This window comes from Ambystoma mexicanum, chromosome 8, assembly GCF_040938575.1.
Source record: "Ambystoma mexicanum isolate Mex_15411 chromosome 8, UKY_AmexF1_1, whole genome shotgun sequence".
Classification (NCBI taxonomy): domain Eukaryota; kingdom Metazoa; phylum Chordata; class Amphibia; order Caudata; family Ambystomatidae; genus Ambystoma; species Ambystoma mexicanum.
This window is the reverse complement of record NC_090929.1, coordinates 1,630,838,363-1,630,865,058: the sequence shown is the minus strand read 5'-3', so window position 1 is coordinate 1,630,865,058 and position 26,696 is coordinate 1,630,838,363. Positions and strand designations below refer to the sequence as shown.

General features: G+C 47.4%; 1 protein-coding gene across 1 annotated transcript in view; it reads right to left on the bottom strand.

Moving 5' to 3' along the window:
• LOC138473264 (pancreatic triacylglycerol lipase-like) overlaps positions 1-26,696 on the bottom strand; it is a 393,166-nt gene that overhangs the window by 147,848 nt on the left and 218,622 nt on the right. Inside the window, exons 8-9 of the mRNA XM_069611903.1 lie at positions 9,332-9,450; positions 4,358-4,484 (exon numbers count right to left, since the gene is read on the bottom strand). Coding sequence (XP_069468004.1) covers positions 4,358-4,484; positions 9,332-9,450 — 246 coding nt within the window. The remainder of the gene's footprint in view (positions 1-4,357; positions 4,485-9,331; positions 9,451-26,696) is intronic.

The window sequence follows — 26,696 nt, the reverse complement described above, 5'->3', positions numbered from 1 at the left end:
TCGTAGGGCACCTCCAGAAATGCACAGTTGTGCATCAGTTGTCTTAAGAGCAGAAGTACACAGTGCCTGTCCCCTGAGCACCTTACTGGCCTGCCCGAAGGAGACACAGGTGTGGTGTCACGCTCAAGTGGTAGGCCAAAGTTCAGCTGCTAGCTCCATTCTTTTTTTCTTCTAGGTGCCCTTTCTCTCTCTCTCTATCTTTCTCTCACTCTTTCTCACTCACTCTCTCTCCCCCTACTCCCCATGTTTCCTCTCATGTCCTTTCTGTTTTGTATAGTGCACGTCTTGCACGTCCCTCCCTTTTTTTGTTGACTTGCGAGCCTGTGTTTCTATCACAGGTGAAAAGAAGATGGACGCAACTCGTGTACATAGGTTGTTAAGTAGAGATCTGGGGCGTAGAGACGCAAATGAAAGACTATGGAAATATATCTATTATTGTTCGTTAGCACTTGCTGGAGGATTATGTGTGATGTTGTTAGTTATATTGCGGGTGTATTTGGGGAGGGACTTATAGGGTGAGGTCCTACAAAGGGGGGGTAGTGGTGTAAATAGGATTTTATATTATCCAAACAGAACAATACACATAAATGTCAATAACACAAGTGGAGTTACATATATAAGTACTAATGTGAATACAAATAATAATAATGGTAACAGGTTCCATGACTCCAATATGCAAGTTCTGTCTGTGAAGAAAGCAGAGAACAAGCTGTTTACAACAAGTAGGGGATTGTCTACCGCTATGGCATGGTATAATGGTATTTTTGACAGTATTACTAAAGCGACCATCCTTGAAAATGTGTATGGAAGAATGAAAAGAGATGTACGACAAAGGTATGACACATATGAAGGGTTGGGCTTTGATGTGATCGAGGATATTCATAACCCTGAATTCTCAAATTCCTGGAACTCTTATATGAGTGGCGTGGGGAGAAATGCTGTAAATGGAAGCTGTTACGTGTGTTCGCTTATCCCGTACGCGTCAGGGGCTCCCAAGGTGTTCGTGCCACAAGCAGTCCCAATGCCTGGTTAATCTTGCACTATGCAGAAAAAAATAAACATTCCAGGCACATAGTGTGGAATTACAAATGGTGGGCCCAGATTTTGTAAAGTGTCCTGTCCACCAAAGAAACATCAAGTGTGTGGAATTACCTTATCTGACGGTGAAGGGGTGGAAATATGTCAATAATAATTGGCAGGACTGCACACTACCTTGCTTGGCCAAAGGATTGGTAACATACAGCAGGGACAGAACAGCACAGGTGGTGAAATTCTGTTCACAAATCTGGACAGAGCATATCACAAAGCTAATGTGGATTGCAACAATGGAAAAGCTGGTGCAAGTGCACAAGGAAGAAAAATATAAGTTCTGTTTCTGCAGTAAGGGTCAGTCACAAACGTAAACTCTAAGAAAAAAACAATTTCAGCAACCGCAGAGAGTGAAAAGGTTGAACTACATCTCTAAAGACTCCACTTCCACTTTTCTTGCTGAAACACCAGAAGAGTATTGGCTGTTCTTCGCTTCCGTACTCTTGCCAGGGGTACAGGCAGTGGCCAATGACAAATGGCTGCAGATAGTGTGGTGGGAATTGGTCCAGCTCACATATGACACAGAGAATGGGTTTAATGTGATCAAGGTTGAGTTGTGGGCACAAAGACTCATGACAATACAAAACAGATACATGCTCGATATATTAACAGCAATGGAGGGTGGGGTTTGCAAAATAATTTCTGATTCCTGTTGCACGTTCGTACCTCCAGAAGACATGGAAAATGCATCACTATCCCACATCACTGCAGCTGTCCATGGCTTAGGTGATCGCATGAAGGAGGAATTCAGGACATTGATTGGCTAAGCATGACTTTCTAACTGGGATCGATCGTGGCTAGTAGAAATCATGAAAATGTTAATGCCTATTATCATATTTATCCTGGTCATTTTCTCCACGTGTCAGCTGGTTCTTCGATGCTGTGCACCTTGACACCTGATAGCGCAAGAATGATGGTATCAATGGTCTCAGTAGGATAGCGCGGGGTCAACACGCTCGCCTTGGAAGCAAGATGAAGCGGAGCAAGATTAAGCGGAGCAACACAGGTTTGATACCCGGGGCTGCCCTTTGAAACCTCTGGGTATTAAGCACATTATAATTAACCAATTACAATTACTCTTATAATTGGCAGATCAAAAGCACCTTGCAAAATAAAAAACATTGAAGTGCAAACCGATGTTCCACTAGGTGGCCCAAAGTATGAAATGCATCCCATATGGAGATGAAGTTGTTCCTTTATACCACACTGTTATTTCCCATCCTCCTTATCCTGAAAATGACACAGAGGTTTGGATGGACCTGGCGGGGGAGAGGGGTTGTATTTACATGACTTGTTCACCTGAAGAGTGTGTGCGCAGGGGGGAAAGTTTGCGATCAGTGTGTAGGGCATGGGGGTTACCAATGAAAAAGAATAAGCCATATGTAGATGTAGAAACTGGAGAGTGGGAGCGCAGAGCAATTCCAGAATTTGTTAATATAGGAGTAATTAAAGGGGGAATGTTGGGAAGGGGACAGCTGCATCCCCAGGCACTTTAAAGTAAGACGAGATGCATTTGAGGCACTGTAATGAACCAAGGGGTAGATGGTCAGTGAAAGGGGCACTTTTCCCATCGAGCAGAAGCCCATGCTAGCATCATCAATTCAAGCATATTCATATGGTGCGGCCCAAAGTGCCGGCGGCATCGCTATTTTGCGCAGATATTAGTATTCCTAAGTAGAAGAGGAGGCTCGCGCGGTAAGCACAGTATAGGCGGGACTGCATGCACTGGGCACAAATTCACGAGGCCACAGAAATCTCCAGTCATGGCCAAGATCCCATGAGGACAGTTTGCACCCCCACCCGGCACACTGTTTGTCCATTGTTCCTGAAAGTGTTGCGAAGATGTGTCTTTCACCCAAAAGGAATGTGCCCTTCCAGGCCGCGAATAGAGGCCCAGTCTGCATGTTATATCAATCTGGCAAAAGCACGACCCGGCCCAATCCTGAATGACCACGAATTATGGCCCATATAACTGACTAAACCCTAAGACCTCTGAATTCCATGACACCAGGTGCCCTTTGACCATCAACCCCAGAGTAACACGTCTTGAATGTTCAAAGAGGATTGACAGAATGTATTGTTGGAGCAACAATCGTGTGATTTGTATTACGAGGTGCAGGGAGGGATACATTATAGTTCAAAACGAGGGTGGAGACCTTGGAGTCGGATGGCGCGGAGGGAGTGAGTGATATGTGTGGGTGAAGGTTAGAGTGCCCTGGAACCTCCTGTGCGTCTGTTTTGAAGACTGCTAAGTGCATGGTATGAGTGATAAACAAGCTGTATAGTAGGAGTATAGTTAATTTGTTTTCTGACCTTTGATGTGAAAAGATGATGAGCCCTGCAGTGCCCACGTGATGGAAGATGGACGGACTGGGCTGGGAACAATAAACTGCCATCCATATGGATAAAGGCAGCACTTGTATAGGGTCCAGCCAATCAGCCGTGCGGGTGTGTATTATATGTATTGCACCATTATGACAATGTGTTTTGCCTTAAATGTTTCTGCTTGTACCTCTTTTTGGCAGAACGTTCTTGGCAGCAGAGTTCTTTGCTGTTGCTCTCATATGCGCATGAGATTAAAACTTGTAATCCTTACAAGATCGACTTGGGCCTTTCTTCCCTAGCCGGTTGTGTTTTCTCTGGTGTGACTGTTCAGGGGCTTTCTGTCAGTATGTTATATAGGCCCGTTAGGCTGCCAACTGCCACTCCAGTGGTTCCATTAACTCCGAACAGGGGGACAAAATCGGCCAGCTGCACCACTTTGCGTGGGTTTCCCACCCATGTGGTCCAATCCCCACTTATCGCCAATGCTGAGATCACGCTGGGCAACATTGAGAGACAGAGAACATATCTTTATTCGTCTTGCCCTCATGGAAACGTCAGCCACCATGGACCGCATCAACTGAGCCCCCAGGTTAGAACCCTCTCCCCTGTTCATAATAACACAGATTACATCCATAATGTTTTATGGAACACTACTAACGCCACAACATTCTACCAGATCCCACTATTGCATGTTGGGTTGGTGGTATTCCAAACACCGAGTATTCCAAATACTGCCTGTTGTTACCATTACCGTCATACGTACTGTGGGCCCCTAAGAGGGAAAACACCTGCTTGTAATTTGGTGGGAAAAACCCTTATGAGGCAATTATTAACATAGGCTTCATTGTCTAGCCCCCTCACCCTCGTAACATCCTCAAACCCCCGAAATACACCAGAAGCCTTACAGTTCTAAAACTTTGAAATGCAGAAAATGTTCACTTACGAGAAAAGTCCTTGGCATCACCAGTGTTTAAGTAAAACGTTTGGCTCGACGGGGTGACACCGCCAAAAGTATCTGCATAGTGCCCCATCCTCGGGCATCCACCAGAGGGGCAAGGGAAGCCACTGCCCTGCCAAGAGAATAGGGGAGACTGTCAGAGGTGGCCACGCTTCTGAAGGAAAATGATACAAGTTACTGCTCACAAAACACCCCTACCAAGATTCCATCTATGGAATGTTCCGAAACACATAATAGGACCAACCAGATGCATGGACATGTGGGCGTTGCTAGGGGGGATTAAGGGGGCTATAGCCCCTGATCTTTTGGTTGTAGCCCCGGATAGAATCTCAGGAGCTACAGCCAAAAGACTAGCTAGCCCCGAGTCCCAACAGTTCCGACATCAGCGTAGCCCCAGGTCTTTTCCTGACCTAGCAACTCCCCTGAAGATTTCAGTGCATCACAGACTCTTTCCACAGCCGTGATGGCGGCTCGTGCTTTATGATCTGCAAATGTACTCTGACATTGTTTAAATACTTGTTTAGATCAGGTGCGCGTGTATTCCACCCACCACGTGCTGGACGGTGTGAATGATTCAGGAGACGTCAAAAAACACTGGGTTTAAGGGTAGTGATGGCCTCAAAGGTTACAAAGATAAGTAAGCGCGGATGTGGAAATGTGTGCAGGGCCAGTCCTAGGATTTGCGTGGCTCTGGGTGACAAAAGGTGTGTGATTCCCTCCTTTATTTGCATAAATAGTGATATTACAGAAACGATGTTATAGAAGGAGTCTTCAATATGCAACGGCAGTTAAATTAAAAACACGTTGCCACGAGTAAGGCAGGAGAGAAATAAACTGACGTCCAGTATATTTATTTATTTTTTCATTCATAAAGCACTCAAAACGGTGGGCATCGAGGCGCTGTTACAGGTAATAGGCTTTACATCCAGGTATCAGATAACATGTAAGATTATTTACATGAGGCTCCTGGCTAGAACAAATAGACAGTTTAGGCAAAGAACCACGTTTTGAGGGCTCTGTGGAAGGTCCAGTACGACTTTTCAGGCCTTAATGCAGGAGGGAGAAAGTTCCAAAGTTTTGCAGCAATAAAAGGGAAACTCGAGCCTCCGGCTTTGGAAAGAGTCTGCGTTTGAACTTGGGTTGGATCAATCTATGGGAGTACAGGGTTCTGGGTGGCCTGGCCAATTGAAGTTTAGCGATTTTCTGGCCTAGGCGGGGCGGGGCAGATCTGGAAATGCATTTGTGCGTGATTGTGAGAGCTTTGAAAATAATTCTTTCCCGCACTGGAAGCCAGTGTACTGCTTTCTGAACCGCCGAGATATGTTCAGATTTGGGAATGTCAGGGCCGCTCGAACAGCGTTATTTTGGAAAGTCTGCAATTTGTTTAGATTTAGTGCTGACGTGCCAGAAAAGAGATCATTGCAGTAGTCCAGCCTGGCCCCAAACACTGTGCGTCCAATAGTTAGGCAGCTGTCTCTGGAAAGGAATGGTCTGGCAGCGTTTAATAGTTTACATGAGTATCTTGCCGATTAAGAGACAGCGTTAACTCACAGTTAGTATTTTCCGATGTGAAAATATCAGGAGTGAGAGTTTTTTGGAGGTAGCAGATAGTGTGAGCTGAATACCTTAAAAATTCGTTTTTTGGCAGCTAAGGCACAGTGAGAAAAAAGGATTTGGAGGGGAGCACACACTTTGGTTAAGTGGAGAAGCCAGGATTAGAGACTAGCCTGCAATTTAGGCACTTGAACACATCCCTTCCCAGATGTAATTGGTAGAAATATTGTTTGTAAACGATCTTTTGGACATTTTTGTTTGAAAATGCCATCTGAATGTGGGAGGCATTGCAAAAATATGGTGATTGTAATGTGCTGCTGTTTTTCCAGGTGTTTCCCAATTGTTTCTTGTTTTATTGTGTATATATTTGGCCATATTGTCCAAACTAGCAATGTGCATTTATTTCAGAAGCTATAGATAAGGATTCTTTTGGCTGTCAAGAGAAATAAACTGCAAGCAGATTCCAAGGATGTCAGGGTAGGGATTGGGCCTGGGGCAGCCAGGGCAGGTTGCATCTACTGCAGGGTTGCCTTGTAGTGCGACAGAGCCCATTTATCTGGGCGTTCTTGAGGCAGGAAAATAAGCAATTTTGTAGGTCTTCCAATGTTAAAATAATTGGGGCAAAGGGAATAGTGTCACCTGTTCTCCTTGACATGCTCATCTAAATCACTGGTTGTGGCAGGGTTTTTGTCTCCTGCTGGGTTCAGGCTTGATGACGTGTAAGCAGGCAAAACTAGCAACTTCTGCTCTCTTCAAATTGGGACCTGAGGCTGATTAATGGGAGTGGATTGGCCAAAGCAGGGAATCCTAGAGCAGAATGCTGAAAGGACAACCCAGCAGGTTAGGTGACTGTTGCTGAGTTGTTATATGTTTAGACCTTCTAAAGAGAAATAAAGATGGGAAAATAACCCAAAACAATGTGCTTGTTGCTAGAAGTGTGTGAGACGTCACAGTTAAACAACATGTTAGAGACACTTCCCTTACGTCCCTAAATCAAAGGCAAAACAGCTAAAAGTGGTTTCTGGCAGCGTTTCAAGATACACAATAATCTGTTTCTAACGTTTAAAAGTCATGTTAAAATATACGCTCTCTTTGCAAAAGTGGAACAGTAATTGAACAACTTCAATAAATCAGAAACCACTGAAATTGTTTTCAGAAAATGTGATTTTAATCGTAAGAGTAACTTCAAAAGTTGAGTCTACATGTGTTTTGAACTTTGCTCTTCTTCAGGGCTCTAATAAAATGACTAAACCTAAATAATCAAATGCAACTTTTCTCCTGTTCAGCAAGTTAACAGTATGTAGACTTCTGAAACAGACAGTGTCTGTTGTCAATGTCATCTGAATAACTGAATAACGTGTGGTCTATACTTTCAAGGTATTAAAAATGTGGGTAATAAATTGTGTAAGTGACCGACCTCTTGGACTTTGGCTATTTTAAAGGTAATAAGCGCAGTGCTCCTGGCCTAGGATGACACTCTCCTCATAAAAGGAGACCGTGATTACCCGTGTTGTCATGCACGCGCAAAGAAAGTCTAATACATGTCAACCTGCTTGGCATCACACAAGCTGTATTTAAGAATTTAAGGCCATGCCGCAATTACTGAATATGATGGTTTTAAGTCTAAAAGGTTGGTCACTTACACAATTATGACTATGACCGCGAAGCCCTGGTCAGCTGCACAGACTGGCAGGAACGTAGGGGCAGGGGGGGCACCACTGTGTGGTTGTAATTCGCAACAATAAACAAGGTCACTAAAGGTTCTGCTAATTAATGTAAGTGTCAGTATATTTCAGGTGCAAAAGGGGAAAGGCAAGTCTGAAGGCCACCCAAGACTAAGGAAACAAATTAGAAAAAGACCGGTTGTCGCCAACTGGTACCTCTAGATGCACTCTCAAGGGAGATATAATCCCAAATCACTTAAAACATGTGCAAAGGAGCTTTAAGAGGAAGCTTCTCACATGCCTTGATTATGCTAATGCAATCTCAATGTAACTACACTGTGACAGTCAACTCATTGAATATTACAGGTTTCAAAATTACATAATATGAACCCTCTCTCAATAAATTAGGGAACACATGGTTTTCATATCTATACATCAATTGGGGGGGTATCATTCTCAAATACTTGTTCTGATTTTGCATAAAAGTATAATATTAGAAACAAATATCATCAAGGAAAATGGTCTGCAAAACTCAAGAGAGGAACAAAACATATAACACCATATTCAATGGTAAGTAAACTCAAACAATTGCGTTATATAGAACACATCATTTTGTTCTCAATTCAAACAAACAATGCGAGTACAATTGTGTTTTTCCTAATACACTCCATTGGAGATGACAAATGCCAACGCGTTTCGGATATATCTAAAATCCATCTTCAGGGCCTTGGTGTCTATAGTTTCCTAGTCGCAACACAATACATTTAAAACTTGATTAACCATCTCCATGCCTTCTGTGATGCCAATTGTGCAGATCAAGTCCCGACTTCAGTCTTGTAGTATATGCTGGAGCATGGGATAAATTGGTTATTATGGCCGGTTAGAAAGAGACCGCCCCCCGTGTGCACACAAGCGCGGTGTGGCCAGCTGCACAGACTGCGCATGCCTTGGGCCAGCCCTGCATTTGTGTTTGTGTGTCGGGGAGTATGGGGTGGCCTTCTTGGTAGTCTCACCTAGTGCACAAAGTACACAAGCACGCGAGGCGCACCCATGCACACATGCGCACTGAAAGCCTGCAGGGCGGCCACCCATCTCTCCCCACCTTGCATCCACTTACTCTTGTATTGCATGCACTTAAACCAAGACCTGCACTGTTCCTCTGCACTTTACCCAAATGCAGAAAACTGTACTCAATGCAAATAACATCAGCATCTTAACAAGGCGTACATCACCTGACAGGGACTGGTTCCCACTCTGTTATTGTTCTCTTGATCGGGCAAATGATCACTTCATCAATAAATACAAAATGCAGATACATGAAATACACACACACACACACACACAAGCACACACAAAACTGGCCCCCTCACCTCCCACAAACACATGGTAAATGTCCTTTATTTAAAGAAACAGCAATTAATGGATGCCCTCCTGCCTGAGGGCCAGCATCTTCTTGCTGCATAAGAGTCTGCAACCTTTGGAGCGTCAGATGTTTTGGACTACAAGCTCCATTGTCCTTGGCCAGCATCGACAATGGTAACGAATCATGGGATTTGAAGTACAAAAAATCTGAGGAGCCACAGGTTGTCATCCTCTGTGTATACAGTGAGGGATTGATTGCTCAGTGGGTGAATGATCACACAATTTGAGGTTTTGAAACTACTACACTTGGTTTAAATCCTGTAATTGAAGGGATCTGCTCAGATGGCTGGATCCACTTTGGGCTATAAAAACGACTTACCGACTGAAAGGCATCATAGCTGGTGCTCGGGAAGCCAAGAAAGCCATCCTTGCTTACAATGCTGTCCGAATAGTACTTGTAGCTGCGTAGATGGTTGCACGCCACAAAGTCCCGTGTCCCTGCAAGAACAAGTAGCCACATAATGAAAGACGTCACAGGAAACATCTCATTCAGGTTTAATATCTAGAGCACATGCCTCCAAGAAGATGAAGAGAATGACCGGAGACATAAAGGTGGCATACCGCAGGGAAAAGCAGCAGTAGCAGACATTCTGGTGATGAGGGCTTTACAATATGGCACACCAGGCCCCCTCCAGCCCACGGCCTCCCAGCCCAGGTTCTGTCTGCCAAAAGCCTGCAATTCCAGACACACAGGAGTTGAGGATCACAAGGAGGGTTCAGGGAGAAATCCTAGGGAATGAGGATTTCCTCATCAAAGGAAGGGAGCTTTCTTTAAATCAAAATATAGCAGCAAAATGGATCACACAACACAATGTGTGCCAGGCTCTAGAAGGATTGCTGGTTCTGAGTCTAAAGGTCCAAACCCAGTTCTATAAAGTAGGGTTTCTGAGTGTCGCCCACAGGATAGTGTCCAGAAAGTCGCTCAGATCTCTGGGAAGTACAGTGCCCCATGGCATCTCTTACAGCATGGTGGGCTCAGGTCCTCAGAGACCCTGATTGTAGCTCATCATCATCTGTGCCTACGCCGTGTCTCCTCCTGGGATGGTCGGCCCTTTGGTGGACTTTTGGCCCCTTATGTCCTCATGGCCTGGAATGGGTATATGCGTATTCCCCCCTCCAGCCCTATGGGTTGCTTTTAGCTGTACCACCTGGGACAATTCTTATAGGAACCACCTCCCTGGCTGCTTATGGTTAGAATGTTCACCCCTCTACCTAGGTGCTAATGCTATAGTTTTGGGGTACAGCTGATGGCTTGCTCAATGCCACCGTAATTTGAATCCATGCCATTCTAGTATTTCTAATAAAGGGGATATAGCCCCCCTGTCTCACTCAGCTACCTTACATGGATACACCTCCCCTCACTGGCTTCAGCAAGCATCCTAGTTCTCTCTGACCTGCCCCCGCCAGCTCATCTCCCAGTTACTCAGCAGGCTATAAGAGGATATATCGCCCTGTCTCGCTCAGCTACCTTACATGGATAAACCTCCCTTACTGGCTTCAGCAAGCATCCTAGTTCTCTCTAACGTGCCCGGCTGGCTAATCTCCCGGTTACTCAGCAGGCTATAAGAGGATATAGCACCCTGTCTCGCTCAGCTACCTTACACGGATAAAACTACCTTACTGGCTTCAGCAAGCATCCTAGTTCTCTCTGACTGGCCCCCGCTAGCTGATCTCCCAGTTACTCAGCAGGCTATAAGAGGATATAGCACCCCTGTCTCGCTCAGCTACCTTACATGGATACACCTCCCCTTACTGTCTTCTGCAAGTATACTAGTTCTCTCTGACCTGCCCGGCTGGCTGATCTCCCAGTTACTCAGCAGGCTATAAGAGGATATAGCACCCTGTCTCGCTCAGCTACCTTACACGGATAAACCTCCCTTACTGGCTTCAGCAAGCATCCTAGTTCTCTCTGACTGGCCCCCGCTAGCTGATCTCCCAGTTACTCAGCAGGCATTAAGAGGATATAGCACCTCTGTCTCGCTCAGCTACCTTACATGGATAAACCTCCCTTACTGGCTTCAGCAACCATCCTAGTTCTCTCTGACCTGCCCCGGCCAGTTGATCTCCCAGTTACTCAGCAGGCTATAAGAGGATATAGCACGTTGTCTCGCTCAGCTACCTTACACGTATAAACCTCCCTTACTAGCTTCAGCAAGCATCCTAGTTCTCTCTGACTGGCCCCCGCTAGCTGATCTCCCAGTTACTCAGCAGGCTATAAGAGGATATAGCACCCCTGTCTCGCTCAGCTACCTTACATGGATAAACCTCCCTTACTGGCTTCTGCAACCATCCTAGTTCTCTCTGACCTGCCCGGCCAGTTGATCTCCCAGTTAGTCAGCAGGCTATAAGAGGATATAGCACCCTGTCTCGCTCATCTACCTTACATGGATACACCTCCCTTACTGGCTTCTGCAAGTATACTAGTTCTCTCTGACCTGCCCGGCTGGCTGATCTCCCAGTTACTCAGCAGGCTATAAGAGGATATAGCACCCTGTCTTGCTCAGCTACCTTACACGGATAAACCTCCCTTACTGGCTTCAGCAAGCATCCTAGTTCTCTCTGACTGTCCCCGCTAGCTGATCTCCCAGTTACTCAGCAGGCTATACGAGGATATAGCACCTCTGTCTCGCTCAGCTACCTTACATGGATAAACCTCCCTTACTGGCTTCAGCAACCAACCTAGTTCTCTCTGACCTGCCCCGGCCAGTTGATCTCCCAGTTACTCAGCAGGCTATAAGAGGATATAGCACGTTGTCTCGCTCAGCTACCTTACACGTATAAACCTCCCTTACTAGCTTCAGCAAGCATCCTAGTTCTCTCTGACTGGCCCCCGCTAGCTGATCTCCCAGTTACTCAGCAGGCTATAAGAGGATATAGCACCCCTGTCTCGCTCAGCTACCTTACATGGATACACCTCCCCTTACTGGCTTCAGCAAGCATCCTAGTTCTCTCTGACTTGCCCCTGCCAGCTGATCTCCCAGTTACTCAGCAGGCTATAAGAGGATATAGCACGTTGTCTCGCTCAGCTACCTTACATGTATAAACCTCCCTTACTAGCTTCAGCAAGCATCCTAGTTCTCTCTGACTTGCCCCTGCCAGCTGATCTCCCAGTTACTCAGCAGGCTATAAGAGGATATAGCACCCCTGTCTCGCTCAGCTACCTTACATGGATAAACCTCAAACCTCATGCTTCAGCAAGCATCCTAGTTCTCTCTGACCTGCCCCGGCCAGTTGATCTCCCAGTTACTCAGCAGGCTATTAGAGGATATAGCACGTTGTCTCGCTCAGCTACCTTACACGTATAAACCTCCCTTACTAGCTTAAGCAAGCATCCTAGTTTTCTCTGACTTGTCCCTGCGAGCTGGTCTCCCAGTTACTCTGCAGGCTACAAGAGGATATAGCACGTTGTCTCGCTCAGCTACCTTACACGTATAAACCTCCCTTACTAGCTTAAGCAAGCATCCTAGTTTTCTCTGACTTGTCCCTGCGAGCTGGTCTCCCAGTTACTCTGCAGGCTACAAGAGGATATAGCACGTTGTCTCGTTCAGCTACCTTACACGTATAAACCTCCCTTACTAGCTTCAGCAAGCATCCTAGTTTTCTCTGACTTGTCCCTGCGAGCTGGTCTCCCAGTTACTCAGCAGGCTATAAGAGGATATAGCACCCCTGTCTCGCTCAGCTACCTTACACGTATAAACCTCCCTTACTAGCTTCAGCAAGCATCCTAGTTTTCTCTGACTTGTCCCTGCGAGCTGGTCTCCCAGTTACTCAGCAGGCTATAAGAGGATATAGCACGTTGTCTCGCTCAGCTACCTTACACGTATAAACCTCCCTTACTAGCTTCAGCAAGCATCCTAGTTTTCTCTGACTTGTTCCTGCGAGCTGGTCTCCCAGTTACTCAGCAGGCTATAAGAGGATATAGTACCCCTATCTCGCTCCGCTACCTTACATGGATACACCTCCCCTTACTGGCTTCAGCAACCATCCTAGTTTTCTCTGACTTGTCCCTGCGAGCTGGTCTCCCAGTTACTCAGCAGGCCCTTTACTTTGGCCTGGATTCTTTCCAGGGTGCAGCATCACTGTTCATCCCGAGAGCTGATCTCTTTCTGGTCACTTACTCTGCCCCAGGTGATCCTGTGGGTGCTTACACTCCAGTTCCTGCCTCCTCCTCCCATTCTTGCTCCTACACCACCTGCATCTTCAGCTTTTACTCCCCCACCCCCTGCTTTTGCTCACCATTCTCCTCCTCCAACCTCTCCCTTTCCTTCTTGTTCTCTCATCCTGCCCGTGCTCTAACTGCCCCAACTCCAACCTTTCTCCAGCATCCCCTTTCTCTGCAATGTCATCTCTCGGGAACCCTGTACCCTACCCCCACAGAACCAGTAGAGAATGATTGCCTTTTACACTGTGGTTAATATGGTGGTTGGGTCTCCCAATGGCTGACCTACTCTTCTCTTGCCTGACTCTTCCTCCTCAGGTGAGGGATCGCCTCTACTGGTTTAATTTGTGTTCCATTGTTAGTGTCAGAGAGGAGAGACGCGGCTCATTCCTGGTCTAGTGATCTACCTGGGATGTTCATGCCAAACTGGCTCTTTAATGTCTTATTGTTAGCTTTTGATTGAGTGCTAGAATTTGCAATCGCGCACCTAGTGCCCATGCCTGATCACTGTCTCTGTAATATTTTTTGGTTTAGAGTTCAGTCTGCGATCGAAGGTGGGCTTTGTCCTCAAGCACACGCCGAGCCGTGACTTCCACTCAATGTGTGGCCCTGATAACCTTAATCGGTGCATGTGTCTGTCTCTTGGCTTCCTGGGCATGTGTATGTAAGCTCAATACCTTGACTTTGGATTCTCTGTCACTATAGGTAGAGTAGATGGCTGCCTGCATTTTGGAATGAATGCAACCCTGCGATTTGGACCTACCCACCATTCCAATTGGATTTTGAGGTCGTCCAAACTATAACCTGTTGTAAAAAGATTCTCATTTGAAAGTCTGCAGTTTGGTCAACCACTTTTGGTTGATTCGACCAAATCCCCATACTTGTAGATCTATATGTGTATGTGGGGGTAAGGGAGTAGGAGGATGGTGGCCAGGTATGGGTCGGCCAATAGTCGTCAAGCTAACTGCAGATGTGCAAATGAAAGTCTTTAAAACAATGTCGAAACCATGGGTTCAATATCATTTGATCGAGGGGATTTGGTTGACTCCAAATCCATTGATTTTAGTTTTTTTTTTTAAGCCATTTGGCCACCAATATATGTGGGGAGAGACCCCCTCTAATGCCCCCATAGCTTCCACTCGCGCCCCACACATTCATTATTACCCTTACCCACCCCCACATATATTTGCGGCCAAATTCGGGCAAAAACATTTCATGGATTTGGCTTTGACCAAATCTCCTGCGATGAAACCTCCCTATCCCGAACCAATGACTGAACCTGAAGGTTTCTAAGACTCTACTGATAGCAAACCTCCACCTCGGGACTGGCTGTACGAGTCCTCTCTCTGCTAAAGTGAGAACAATCCTGGTGCTCACTTCGATTGACCAGCCACGTTCCAATTCCTGGGGTTCCGTGCCTTCTGGAAACCTTGCTACCGCAGCAACGAATAGCGTCTGGTACTTATGGATGCTAAAGACGAGAACTGCAAATATCTAATAATAAAGCAAAGTGTGGGAATTCTGAGGACTGCTATTCACACTTGAACATGTGTCGCTGGACCGGGTCTGAACCTTTCACCAACAGATCTGCACCTTCTCCGGTCTGGGCAGCTTTCTCCGAGCCCCAGCTCCATAAGGTCCACCCCTTCAGCAACTCCTCATCCCCAGTGGCCAGTGGATCCACAGCGGTCCACCATGCCTGAAGGTCCTCAGACTCCTTCCGCTTCACTGCCACCGGGGACTGGAACACTAGAAAATGTTACTGCTGACCTTCACCTTCCTCCGAACTTGATATTGACTGTCTGCGGCGGTAACTGCTGAGGATAGCCGACCAGGAGGAAAGACCCATCCATCTCCCATTCAGAAGGTATCCTGAGTGATCCTTTCTTAAACATCGCCACTTTCCTTAACATTGGTCCTATATATTCTTATCTCATGGTGTGCGAACCACATCTGGAGCAGTATCAAGCTCAGCCAAACAGAAGCCTGTCCCCTCCCTTCTTGTTATTTCAATCGGAGACTAGCACAAGAGGGCCGGCGGTAAGGTGCTGCACCAACCTTGGCGATGCTTGTGATAAACTTTTATTCTGAGACCGCAACTGAATTTTGACCTTATTCTTGGACCTATCTCACAGGGCAAAGATTAAAGAAAACTCTTCTCAGAGACTGGGTTCTTTCATCACCCAACCTGCCCTCCGACAAGCCCCGCTACTTGCCTTCCCCTAAACACTTACCTGCTCGCCCCTCTGGCTACCACTCTCCTTTTACTTTTTCCGGGCCTGCACACCTGCACGGCAGCTCCTTCACCAGTGGCAGGGTTTCCTAGCTGGCCACTTTCAGGGGCAGTCAAGGAAGCACGGTCCATTGACCCACAATGGATCAATGACGAGTGTCCAAGATTTCCCCACAACTACTACTTTCATGTCACTCCTTTTGGGCATTATACGTTTTAATAAGATATCTCTGCTTAGTGAATGCATATTTTGTACAACAGCAAGGGACTGGGATAAGGGTGCAATGTTGCTGCTTTCCAGTCACATGAAAAATGTGCTTACGTACATCATTTACAAGAATCAGTGTTCAAAACATCTTTTGAGTTATCAGGCAGATTGATAAAGGGCCTGATTCACAGAAGTGTTTTACAATGGCGCAATCCCATGGTAAAACACTCTGTGACTCAGGCCCAATGTGTTCCCAATATTGAGGTGCGAGCCGGTCACGCCGATAGATTTTAATTGGTTAAACAAGTTACCAACCACAACGAGATTTGCTTTTTCTTGCAGAACTGAACAAAACCTGTTTCTGCCATTAGGAACTAAGTCAGGTTGTGATTTGGAAACCTCTCTACAGCTCAAAACTAGCGAATGAAATACTTTGCTGCTGAAATCGAGACGCCATCTTCTAGCACTGAAAAAGAGATTGCCTGCTTGAAGTCTCGTTTCATGACACACATCCCGTCAGGTGTGAAAAGGCTTTCTTGGATATCATGACACATAGACGAGGTCAGGTGACCAATAACCGAATTGACATTGTACATTTTGATAATGTAGTTGCACACGATAAAATGTCTTTTATCTTTAACCTTTTAGGTATTGAGCAAGTGTATGTCACGCCCCCAACACGAGGTTGTCTGTGATAAGGACATCATAAAAACATGCTTGTTGCCAGGGGTGTTGCTAGGTCTAGAAAGGATCTGGGGCTAAGCTAATGTCGGGACAGAGGCTGACCGGCCCCCGCAGGGGGCGCTAGTGGGACAGCCTACATAGCGGGCTGTCCCCTCTGGCCACCCCCTTCCGGTTGCTGGGCATGCCTCTCCTCTTCCTCCCACCTCAGCGAGGCGGAAGAGGTGTCCCCGGGGACCTGGCTTCCGGTCAGATCTCCCCGGGGACACTTATAAGGGCGGGAGCGGCAGGCCATCAGTCTTTTGCCCTGCAGCTCCCGCCTAGTGTTAATTAACATCGACCGGTTGTCTCAGCAGTTGTGGTAAGTATGGGGGGGGTGGAGAAGGGTCTGCTCGCCTGCCGCCGCGCCAGCTTGAGCGGACCCGAGGAATACGAAAAATGTATTAACTGTGCCAAACACGCCCGTGTGGGCTGAGCGTATGCTACTTACTTGGGCCCGGGTTATTGAAAACGAATGGTGTTTGTATTATGAGTAGCAAGATGCAATTACGGCGTGATGCGGGTAGGTACCGGGGCCGTCTTGTCGCAGGGGTTTAATATGTATGTGGACTGCATGCTCCAGTTGGTACAGACAACGATGGCCCAACCGATAAGTGCGGGGTCTTGGCATGCGGGAGACCGGGGTTCGAATCTAAGGGGATTTGTGACAAGTGCGATTGAAATGTGCAATTTTTATTATTATGGGCGCCGTGCGTGTGTACTAGTAAGTTGTATTGACATTCTTAGGCGGTCACCGGTTATTGTGTTTCCGCCCTGCGTCCCGCTACGCGGTGACGCAGGGCAAGTGAATAAATGCTCCGCTCCTTTGTGAAGGAGGCAGTTCCGGGGCACAAAGCCATCTGCGTGTGTGCGTGTTTCTTGTCAGCTCCTGCTGGAGCGACGCCAGAGCGGCCTACACACACGGCCACTCACGTTCGGGCCCAAGCCTACACTACGCGAGGCCCGAACACAACATTGGCGACGAGGAACGGGATCCGAACACGTGTGCCACACATCGTCGGACGTGCGCTTTGAAGCGACGCACATAATTTTTGAACACCCGGTGGGGGTGGGCCACACGACAAACCCCCCCCCCTCTCCCCACCCAAAAAAAATGTTTTTTCTTTTTTTTTCTTTCATATGCAGCCATCACGCGCGCACGCTGTGATTTGTCAAATGGTGATCAAGTCACCTCTGTAAACCCAGCAAACCCGGGACATTGATGGGCCAACACACAGGTACAAGGAAAGCAGTGAACAGGTCCACATAAACTGATGGTGTCAAGATCAGCTGGAAATTATCGCCCGCAGGAGGAGCCACAGTCGATGCTCTGAGGTGAGGAGAAATTCCCTGGCAGGGGAGAGGGAGGCCACGCCATGGCCACTGGAATGTCCACCCCCAGGCCAAGCACACCATCTAGACTTGCAGCCAACCTATCTGTGTCAACGCCACAAACTCGATCACAGGGCAGCTCATCCATAATGATACAGCCATTTGACCCTTTCACGGATCCTTCATCGGTTGGCCCCCGATGGCAGTTATGGATTCAGAAATTTGAAATGGCTATGGATTGTAAAGATATTACTACTGCCAGGAAGATGAGATCACATTTGTTGTTAAATGTCGGGGATGAAGTACTGCGAATCTTCAACTCACTAACCATTGACGATGGCCAGGACATTTACCAACAGGCCAAGGATGCCTAACGGCCCATTTTCTCCCACAACTCAACCCGGATTATGAGACTTTCATATTCTGTACAACAATTCAAGCAGAGGAGGAGACCCTTGATGCATACTACACCCGGCTCAGACAATTAGCCATTTCATGTGAATTCACAGACACTGAGAAAGAAATCAGGAGACAAATAATTAATGGCATCCAATCGGAGAAGTTGAGAAGGTTGGTATTAAGTGAAAGAGGTATCACGCTAACACGCATTCTGGAATTGGGTCGCCAGAGAGAATTAGCACATGCCATAGCAGCCCACATGGGCACAACGCTTCAAAAACTACAACCTGCCCTCACAACAACCATGGTGGCTCATGTCGCCAATCGTCACTCAACAAAAGAAGAGGTTGGGGGAAACACTATACATACCCGATGGCAACCGCGAATTCCAGTGCCAATGGAGTGTGGATGGTGTGGTGGTCCTCGACATGGACGGCAAAACTGCCCGGCACAAGGGACCACGTGTGGTGCATGTGGTAGGTTGGACCACTATGCAAAAGTATGGCGGTCATCAGGAGCTCAACCATCAACAAACAAACCACGCCACGTCAATGAGAAAAGTGGGAACAAGAAAAAGAAACAAGCTGGAGCCCGACAAATAGAGGCCACAAACTCATCCACTGACGATGAAGGAGATGACATGAATGCAGCACCTCAAGAGGCGATCAAGGAAAATTGGAGAAAAGGGAGAAAAGTATATATGGTCTCAGCCCTTAATCACCGACAAGCCACGTCAAGAAAAGGCCGCAGGAGACGAAAATGCCAAGTCATGATCCAGGACCAGCATGTGTGGATGACCATCGACACGGGGGCATCAGTCAATGTTATGCCCATAAGCACTTTCCGGTTACTACAGCCTCAGCCAGACCTCAAAAACACGGACACGCTACTATTTGCATATGGATGTAAGAAACCCTTACCTGTGGTGGGCAGATTCCGCACCACTCTTAAGCATGGCGAAAACAGTTTAACATCCAAAATATATGTAGTAAATGCTGGCATCGAGTGCCTTTTGAGTGGTGACGCAGCAGAAGATCTGGGGTTGGTGAGATTCATTTGCAAAGTGAATGAAGCTCAAGAGGTTGAAAAACCCCTGGGAACGTACCCTAACCTGTTCAAAGGAATCGGGTGTTTAAAAGGAAAATCCATTAAACTCCACATAGATGAATCCGTACAACCAAAGGCTGTCAGACACCGAAGAACACCATTCCATATGCGTGAGCAAGTAGAAAAAGAACTAAGAACACTTGAGAAGGCCGGGATAATCGAAGAAGTAACAGGACCTACACCTTGGGTTTCTCCAATGGTTGTCACAAAAAAACCAAAACAGCCAGGGAAGGTCCGCATCTGCATAGACATGAGGTTACCCAACGCTGCAATCAAGAGGGAGCGACACATAACGCCAACACTGGATGAGATCGTGGCTGATCTCACGGGATCAAAAGTATTCTCCAAAATAGATTTGAAGGCTGGATATCACCAACTACGATTACATAAGGAATCCCGGTACATAACAACGTTTTCAACAGATATTGGTCTGCGACGATACAAACGTTTTGGGATCTCCTCAGCAGCGGAGGTTTTTCAGCAGACTATTCAAGAGCTCATAAGGGACATACCGGGTGTGTTAAATGTGAGCGATGATATTTTAATCCATGCAGCTGACAGAGACGAACATTTGAAAAGACTGCATATGCTCCTAGGCAGATTGGAAAGTGTTGGACTAACCATCCACCGTGAAAAATGTGAATTTTTCAAAACAGAGTTGTCTTTTTTCGGCTATACATTCAGTAGTACGGGCATCTCGCCGGACCCACAGAAGGTTGCTGACATTCAAACAGCCAGTCCCCCTACATCGCCGACGGAAGTGCGCAGTTTCCTAGGGATGGCCACATACTGTGGAAGATTTATCAAGAATCTAGCTACACTGTCGGAACCATTGCGTGAGCTAACTAAAACCAACACAAAGTGGGAATGGGGGCTAGCGTGTCAAGACGCATTTGAAAACATTAAAGAATCCTTATCAACGGACACCAAAATGGCCTATTATGACACCACACTTCCTACAGAGCTGTATGTTGATGCCAGTCCCGTGGGTCTGGGAGCCATACTGACTCAGGTGACAAGAGAAGGGGTACAAAGGCCGATAGCATATGCATCACGAGCTCTCACTATGACTGAACAACGATACTCTCATATTGAGAAGGAGGCCATTGCTGTTTTATGGGGATGTAGACATTTTCACATATATTTGTATGGCAGGAAATTCACAACATATACCGATCATAAGCCTTTATTACCCATATTCATGGGCACCTCCTCCCATCCTCCGGCCAGGATTGCAAAATGGCTTTTGCATCTGCAACAATATGACTTTGAACTAAAATATCAACCAGGAACTGGAAATCCAGCAGATTTTCTGTCAAGGCATCCCAGAGAAGCAACCACACAGGAGGTCCAAGTGGCAGCAGAAACAGAAGAACACATATGCCAAGTGGTGTGTGAAATGAGACCAAAAGCGGTCAGCAGCAAGGAAATTGCAGAGGAAACACGCAAAGACCAATGTTGTGACTTGGTGAAAAACACAATTTTATCAGGTGAATGGAATTCTTTCCTGAAGAACATTCATAACAAGACACAAGAAGCCAAAACATTTCTTGAAGGGATGTTCACAGACTTTGGTAAGTCATTTAAAAGACTATGTATGTCCAGTGTGGGCCCCCAAGGACTAGAAATGTGGGAGGCATTTTTTCTGCTGTAAATGTTTATTCAGATATATCTAATGTTGATCCACTAATGCAATGTTGGGCTGTTATTTGAACAGATCTATGGTTGATGCATGTTTGTGTTTGGTTTTATTCATTTTGGAATAAAGGAGGAATGTTGTGTTTCCGCCCTGCGTCCCGCTACGCGGTGACGCAGGGCAAGTGAATAAATGCTCCGCCCCTTTGTGAAGGAGGCAGTTCCGGGGCACAAAGCCATCTGCGTGTGTGCGTGTTTCTTGTCAGCTCCTGCTGGAGCGACGCCAGAGCGGCCTACACACACGGCCACTCACGTTCGGGCCCAAGCCTGCACTACGCGAGGCCCGAACACAACACCGGTTAGAGGTTGTTTGTAACGGGGATGTTTTTATTTTTAATGGCCGCCATGCGCGGTTATTTAGTCAAAGCCCGGAGTCATGGGTGGATTGCATGTTGGTTGCTAGTTTGTATCGGCCGAGCGCAGTCGCTAGTGACTTAAGTGGTAGGTGCTTGGTCTCGAACGCTAGCGACCTAGGTTCAAATGCGTGGTCCGGGAATGTTGTTAGAAGGCGATTTGGATAGTACGGCCGCCGTGCCGCAAGCTGGTATAAGGGCCGCCGTGCCGCATGTAATACAAAAAGAGGGGTTTCGGCAGGCGCATCTTTTATATGGTGTGCCCCAGGTACCCACGGATGGGAGTTTGGGCCGTGTTTGTTTATATTGGGCCGCCGTGCTTCGGTTACGGCCTCGGGTGAGGAAGAATCATCTAAGCTGATCTGTTTTGCCTACCACTGAGCCAAGTTAGCTCAAATACAGAGCTGCAGGTATCCCATGCAGGAAGACCCGGGTTCGCGGCTGGCCCGTGCAGGTTTATTTGTATATTTTGAAAATGGCGGCAATGCCGTTAACACAGTCACTTGAATCAGCCTGTCAGCGCTGGGTACCTGTGGGTTTTTAGCGCTATATCAGGGCCTAATTATCAAACTTTAGGGGTTGTAGCAGCGGGAGATTCAGGCTCAACGGTGGCGGCGTGAACCCATTGGACGTGATTGCTCTTGGAATCTTTGCTGAGCCAGGTTAGCTCAAATACAGAGCTGCAGGTCTCCCATGCAGGAGACCCGGGTTCGCGGCCGGCCCGTGCAGGCGCAACAGTGGGGGCGTGAATCCATTGAACGGGATTGCTCTCGGAACGCTTTGGCGATCGGAATTCTAACCCAACGTCCGGAACCTCCTGGGCATGTTTGTTTTAAAAACAAAAACAAAAAACTTTCTGGCAAACGATGCGGCGAGGTCGCCTGGTCGGGTCTTTAATAGGCCGAGGAAGTAGTTAGAGGGGAACCCGTGTATAGATTAGGTATAGATTAGGATATAAATTAGGGCCGCCATGCCCCACAATGCGGAGCACGCTGACACAGCTGTTGCTCCAAGAAAGGGAAGCAGGGTTGTTTCCCAGGTTTTTTCTTTGGGCCTTAACTGGTCAAGTAGCACAGCGAGTAGAGCACTCGCTTTTACACCCTTGCAGAGCCTGCAAACGCGGGTTCGGATCCCTGCAGGGCTGAATCTCAGCATTTCATCCTTCCAAGGTCGATGAATGAGCACCACACACCATGGGTAACAACAGGCAGTGCTCAGACACCGGAGGGTTTGTAGCGTTTAAAAAAAAAAAAAAAAAAATAATTGGGATAAAGCCTCTGAGGGTTTTTTTTTGCAGGTTTATTCGGTTTTGCACATTATGTTGAACTTCAATCTTTATTTTGAATACTGGTCGGGCAAAGTCTTTTGGCACGGGGCTCGCTTAGTGGGCCTTTTGCCACGCACGTTCTTCTTTATGGTTCAATGCAGGCACCAATTTTTTAAGAAAAGATTGCCCATTCCAGCGTGGTGTCATGGCCTCTGTGCCATGCGTTTCTGTGTATAGTTTGATGCCTTGTGTTCAGGACAGGTGTTCTTGTTTTGAACGAGGATGTGGCGCAGTTGCTTAGTTGGTTAAAGCGCCTGTCTAATAAACGGGGGATCCTGAGTTCGATCTCAGCAGCGCCGCGCTTTAGCCCGAGTGGGTCTGAGCATGTGCCGCAGGTGTCATTTCGGCATATACTGTGTATTGTGAATAGGTCGTACATGTCCTCGGCGCAACACAATTTTCTTTGATTATGATACATAGTTCGCCCGGGCAAGGGCACAGTGAGTAGAGCGCAAGCTTTGACATCAATGCGGAGCTTGCTAACGCTGGTTCGGATCCCTGCATGGCCAAACTCAGCCTTTCATCCTTCCGAGGTCAATAAATGAACACCACACACCGTGGGCAATAATAAGCCGCGCCAGATACCTGAGGGTTCGTAGCACTATATAAAATGCAAAATTATTATTACATTTTTCAGAATGGTTGTATGTACGGGGCATCACAGACTGATGGTTTATGACCCGGGTTGAACAGGCTCCCACTTATGACAAGGCTATTAAAGTACAGTGCGCAATTAAGGTATATGGGTTGCTTCTTTGGTGATTTTGGCTGGCCGCTGAGCGGCAAGGTAGTATGGCTGAGCAATAACTTTGGCTGGCCGGTCGCTGACTGGCCAGCTGTTACGACTAAACAAAGATGGCGTTATGGGCTCATAAAGGGAGTTGCATACCGGAATTAACACACTACTTTGGCGAACAAATTGACGATTTGAAAATGATATGGGGGTTTATCGCTACCATAAAGAACACACTTGTACAGTGCGTCACTTGGGAACGAATGGTGAATACGGTACCCAGTGCATTTTTTGGGAAGTACCTAGGCACGGGTCTTTTGGTCACTGTAAAACAGTGGTGAATTCTGCACTGCTTTGAATCATGCAGCTCGGTGCACTGGCGTGCTGTATCTCATTAAAGGATGCTGTAGCCACCCTGTCCCAAGTGGTCAGCGTGGTTAGTGTTTAAGGCTGGTTCAGCGGTATGCAAGCTGCTAACTCTTTATCTATAATTTGGCTGCCCAATCATCCTGTTGGAACGCAGGCAGTACAGTCTTTAGCCAAGTGGTCAGCGTGGTTAGTGTTTAAGGCCGGTTCAGCGGTATGCATGCTGCTAACTCTTTATCTATAATGTGGCTGCCCAATCATCCTGTTGGAACGCGGGCAGTACAGTCTTTAGCTAATGCGTTTGCTACAAAACGTGGGATTGTTTACTATGGTTTTTGGGTGAGGGCCTCTGAGCCACAGCATTTAGTATTGGTTGATTGTAACGTTTGACCCTCTGTAAGAAGGGAGGGTGGAATTTCAGTGTTTTCAAGTAATGCCAGGCAGAATGGTATCATTTAGGAGCTCGCCTCTATATCAGGCTAATTGTAATGGTGATATTTAATGAAATCACTAAACCAGAGTTTTCAGCTGGGTCAAGCGAAAGGTCGCAGATGCCGACTGGCCAGGCATTTGTACATAGGTATGGTTCGTAGGCCCTGCCCACCATTGGAAGGAGGGTTTCTTTGTGGATAAATGCATGCCCATGGGGTGCTCAGTGTCTTGTTCCTTTTTCGAAGCATTCAGCACGTTCCTTGAATGGGCGGCGCACAGAAGAGAGCAGCGGGGGGCAATGGTCCATTACCTGGACGATTTTCTATTTACTGGCAAGGATGGGTCCGATGAATGTTCAAGTGCAATGTCTGCCTTTCAGCAATGGATGGGAGAGATGGGGGTTCCCTTAGCGCCTGGTAAGACAGAGGGTCCATGTAGGGTTTTAACATTCCTTGGCATTGAGATTGACACTGTTAAGGGGACCTGCAGGTTACCAGAGGACAAAGTCGAAGGCCTAAACGCTGTGATTAGGAGTAATTTGTCGAAGGACAAGACCACCCTGGAGAAGATGCAGCAACCCCTGGGTAAGCTGAATTTTGCGGCCAAAGTCATCCCGGCAGGGAGGGTCTTTGCAAGAAGGCTGGCCAGGGCAACAGCTGGTGTGGCTCAGAAGCAGCACCACATTAGATTAAGCGCTGCCCTCAAAGAGGACTTGAAGATGTGGTGCAGATTCTTAGATAGCTTCAATGGGGTTCAGTTATGGCGAACCCCATGGGAAACCAGCGCTGAGCTACAGATGTTTTCGGATGCTGCAGGAAGCGAAGGTTTCGGTGTGATCCTAGGGCCTGAGTGGTGTGCTCAGAAGTGGCCGCAGCAATGGCACAAGAAGGGCAGAACAAAAAAAACATAATGGTCCTAGAGATGTTCCCCCATTGTAGTCGCATTGTTGTTGTGGCCTAGGATTCTGGCCAACAAGAGGGTTTGTTTTTGGTCCGACAACAATGCGGTAGTCCAAGCCATTAACTTAGTCTGCTTCTTGCCCAGCAATGTTGAGCTTGCTCAGAAAACTAGTGGAAGTATGTTTATATCATAACATTGAATTTAGGGCTCAACATGTGCCGGGCACTGCAAATGTTGCTGCTGACGCTCTTTCTCGCTTTCAGTGGTCCAAGTTCCGGAATGCCCACCCGGAGGGCAAGCTGGAGGGAGCACAGTTCAAAAAGGAATGGTGGCAGTTGGTGGTGTGGACAGGGCACTCGCAGAGTTGAGTGAGCGCTCACTCACGCCCAGAGTAAGATGCAGATACCAGCAAGGTTATGGTAAGTTCAAGAGCGTGATTTCTTATCTACAGTGCGAAAAACAGACCGCGGAGGAACAGGTACGCACTTTTGTGGTTTGGGTGCACTCAGAAGGATTGTCAAAGAGTTGGGCGGCGTCGCACCTGGCGGCGGTTGCCTTCCACTCCAAGTTGGAGGGGAGGGGTGATCCCACAAAGGGGTTTTTGGTGCGCTCGGCATTGAAAGGCTGGGCCCGTTCGGAGCCAAGGTCTGAGGACGTGCGCAAACCAATTGACTTTGGGTTATTGGTGAGGTTGTTGGCCATATTACCTAGCATATGCTTCGGCGAATACGAAACGGCTCTATTCAGGTTGACGTTCGCATGGGCCTTTTTTGGGGCCTTTAGGATTAGTGAGCTAGTTTCTGCATCCAAGAAAGACACATCTGGGAGGGCCATTGCTTTGGGTGATGTATCCCTGTTCCACAAAGACTCAGGTGAAGGGGTCAGTATATGGTTGAGGAAAAGCAAGACGGATCAGCAGGGAAAAGGTTTTCACATATGCCTACATGGGGCCCCCCTGGCGGATTGCTGCCCTGTGCACCTTTTTAAGCGGTTTCTACAAATAAGAGCTACAAGCGCTGGCCCCCCGCTAATCCACGCCGACACTTCCCCCCTCTCTGTATTTCAATTTCGCATGGTGCTGACAATGGCCTTGAAGGCCTTGGGAATTCAGGGGGAGGGGTGGTCTACCCATAGTTTCAGGATAGGCGCAGCTACCACTGCCTTTCAGCAGGGCATGTCTCCACGGGCAATCATGAAGGTGGGGAGGTGGGAGTCAGGCCGTTATTGACTGTATGTCCGCCCCCAGCACAGTGCATTCCCAGAAGAATACTAGATACCAAGAGCACTCAAGGGCCGGGCTGGGTAGTTGGGCGGGTTGGATCCTGGGGGATCAAAAAAAAAAAAAAAAACTTATGGTGTAGTATGTTTTTTCCCCACAGATGACGCAGTGTGGTTGATCGGCCACTCATTTGTGACACGTGTAATAAAAAAAAAAAAAGCAATGGACGATCGGCCACAACCTGGGATTCAATGGTACCGAGGGTGTGTGTGGCCGGCACTCCTGGAATGAGGTGGCATTCCTTGCTGCCTGCTATTCACTGGTGACTCAAGGGGAGGCGGGCACCAAGGCGGTTATTAAGTCATTTGGGGGGCAACAATCCGGCCAAGTTAGGTCGCGGACGTTTGCCCACACAAATACAGGTGACGTTGCGCATAGTGGCGCACGAGTTACCTGGTGTGAATCCCCACCCACCCACGCCTGATAAGTAAAGTCTTGGGG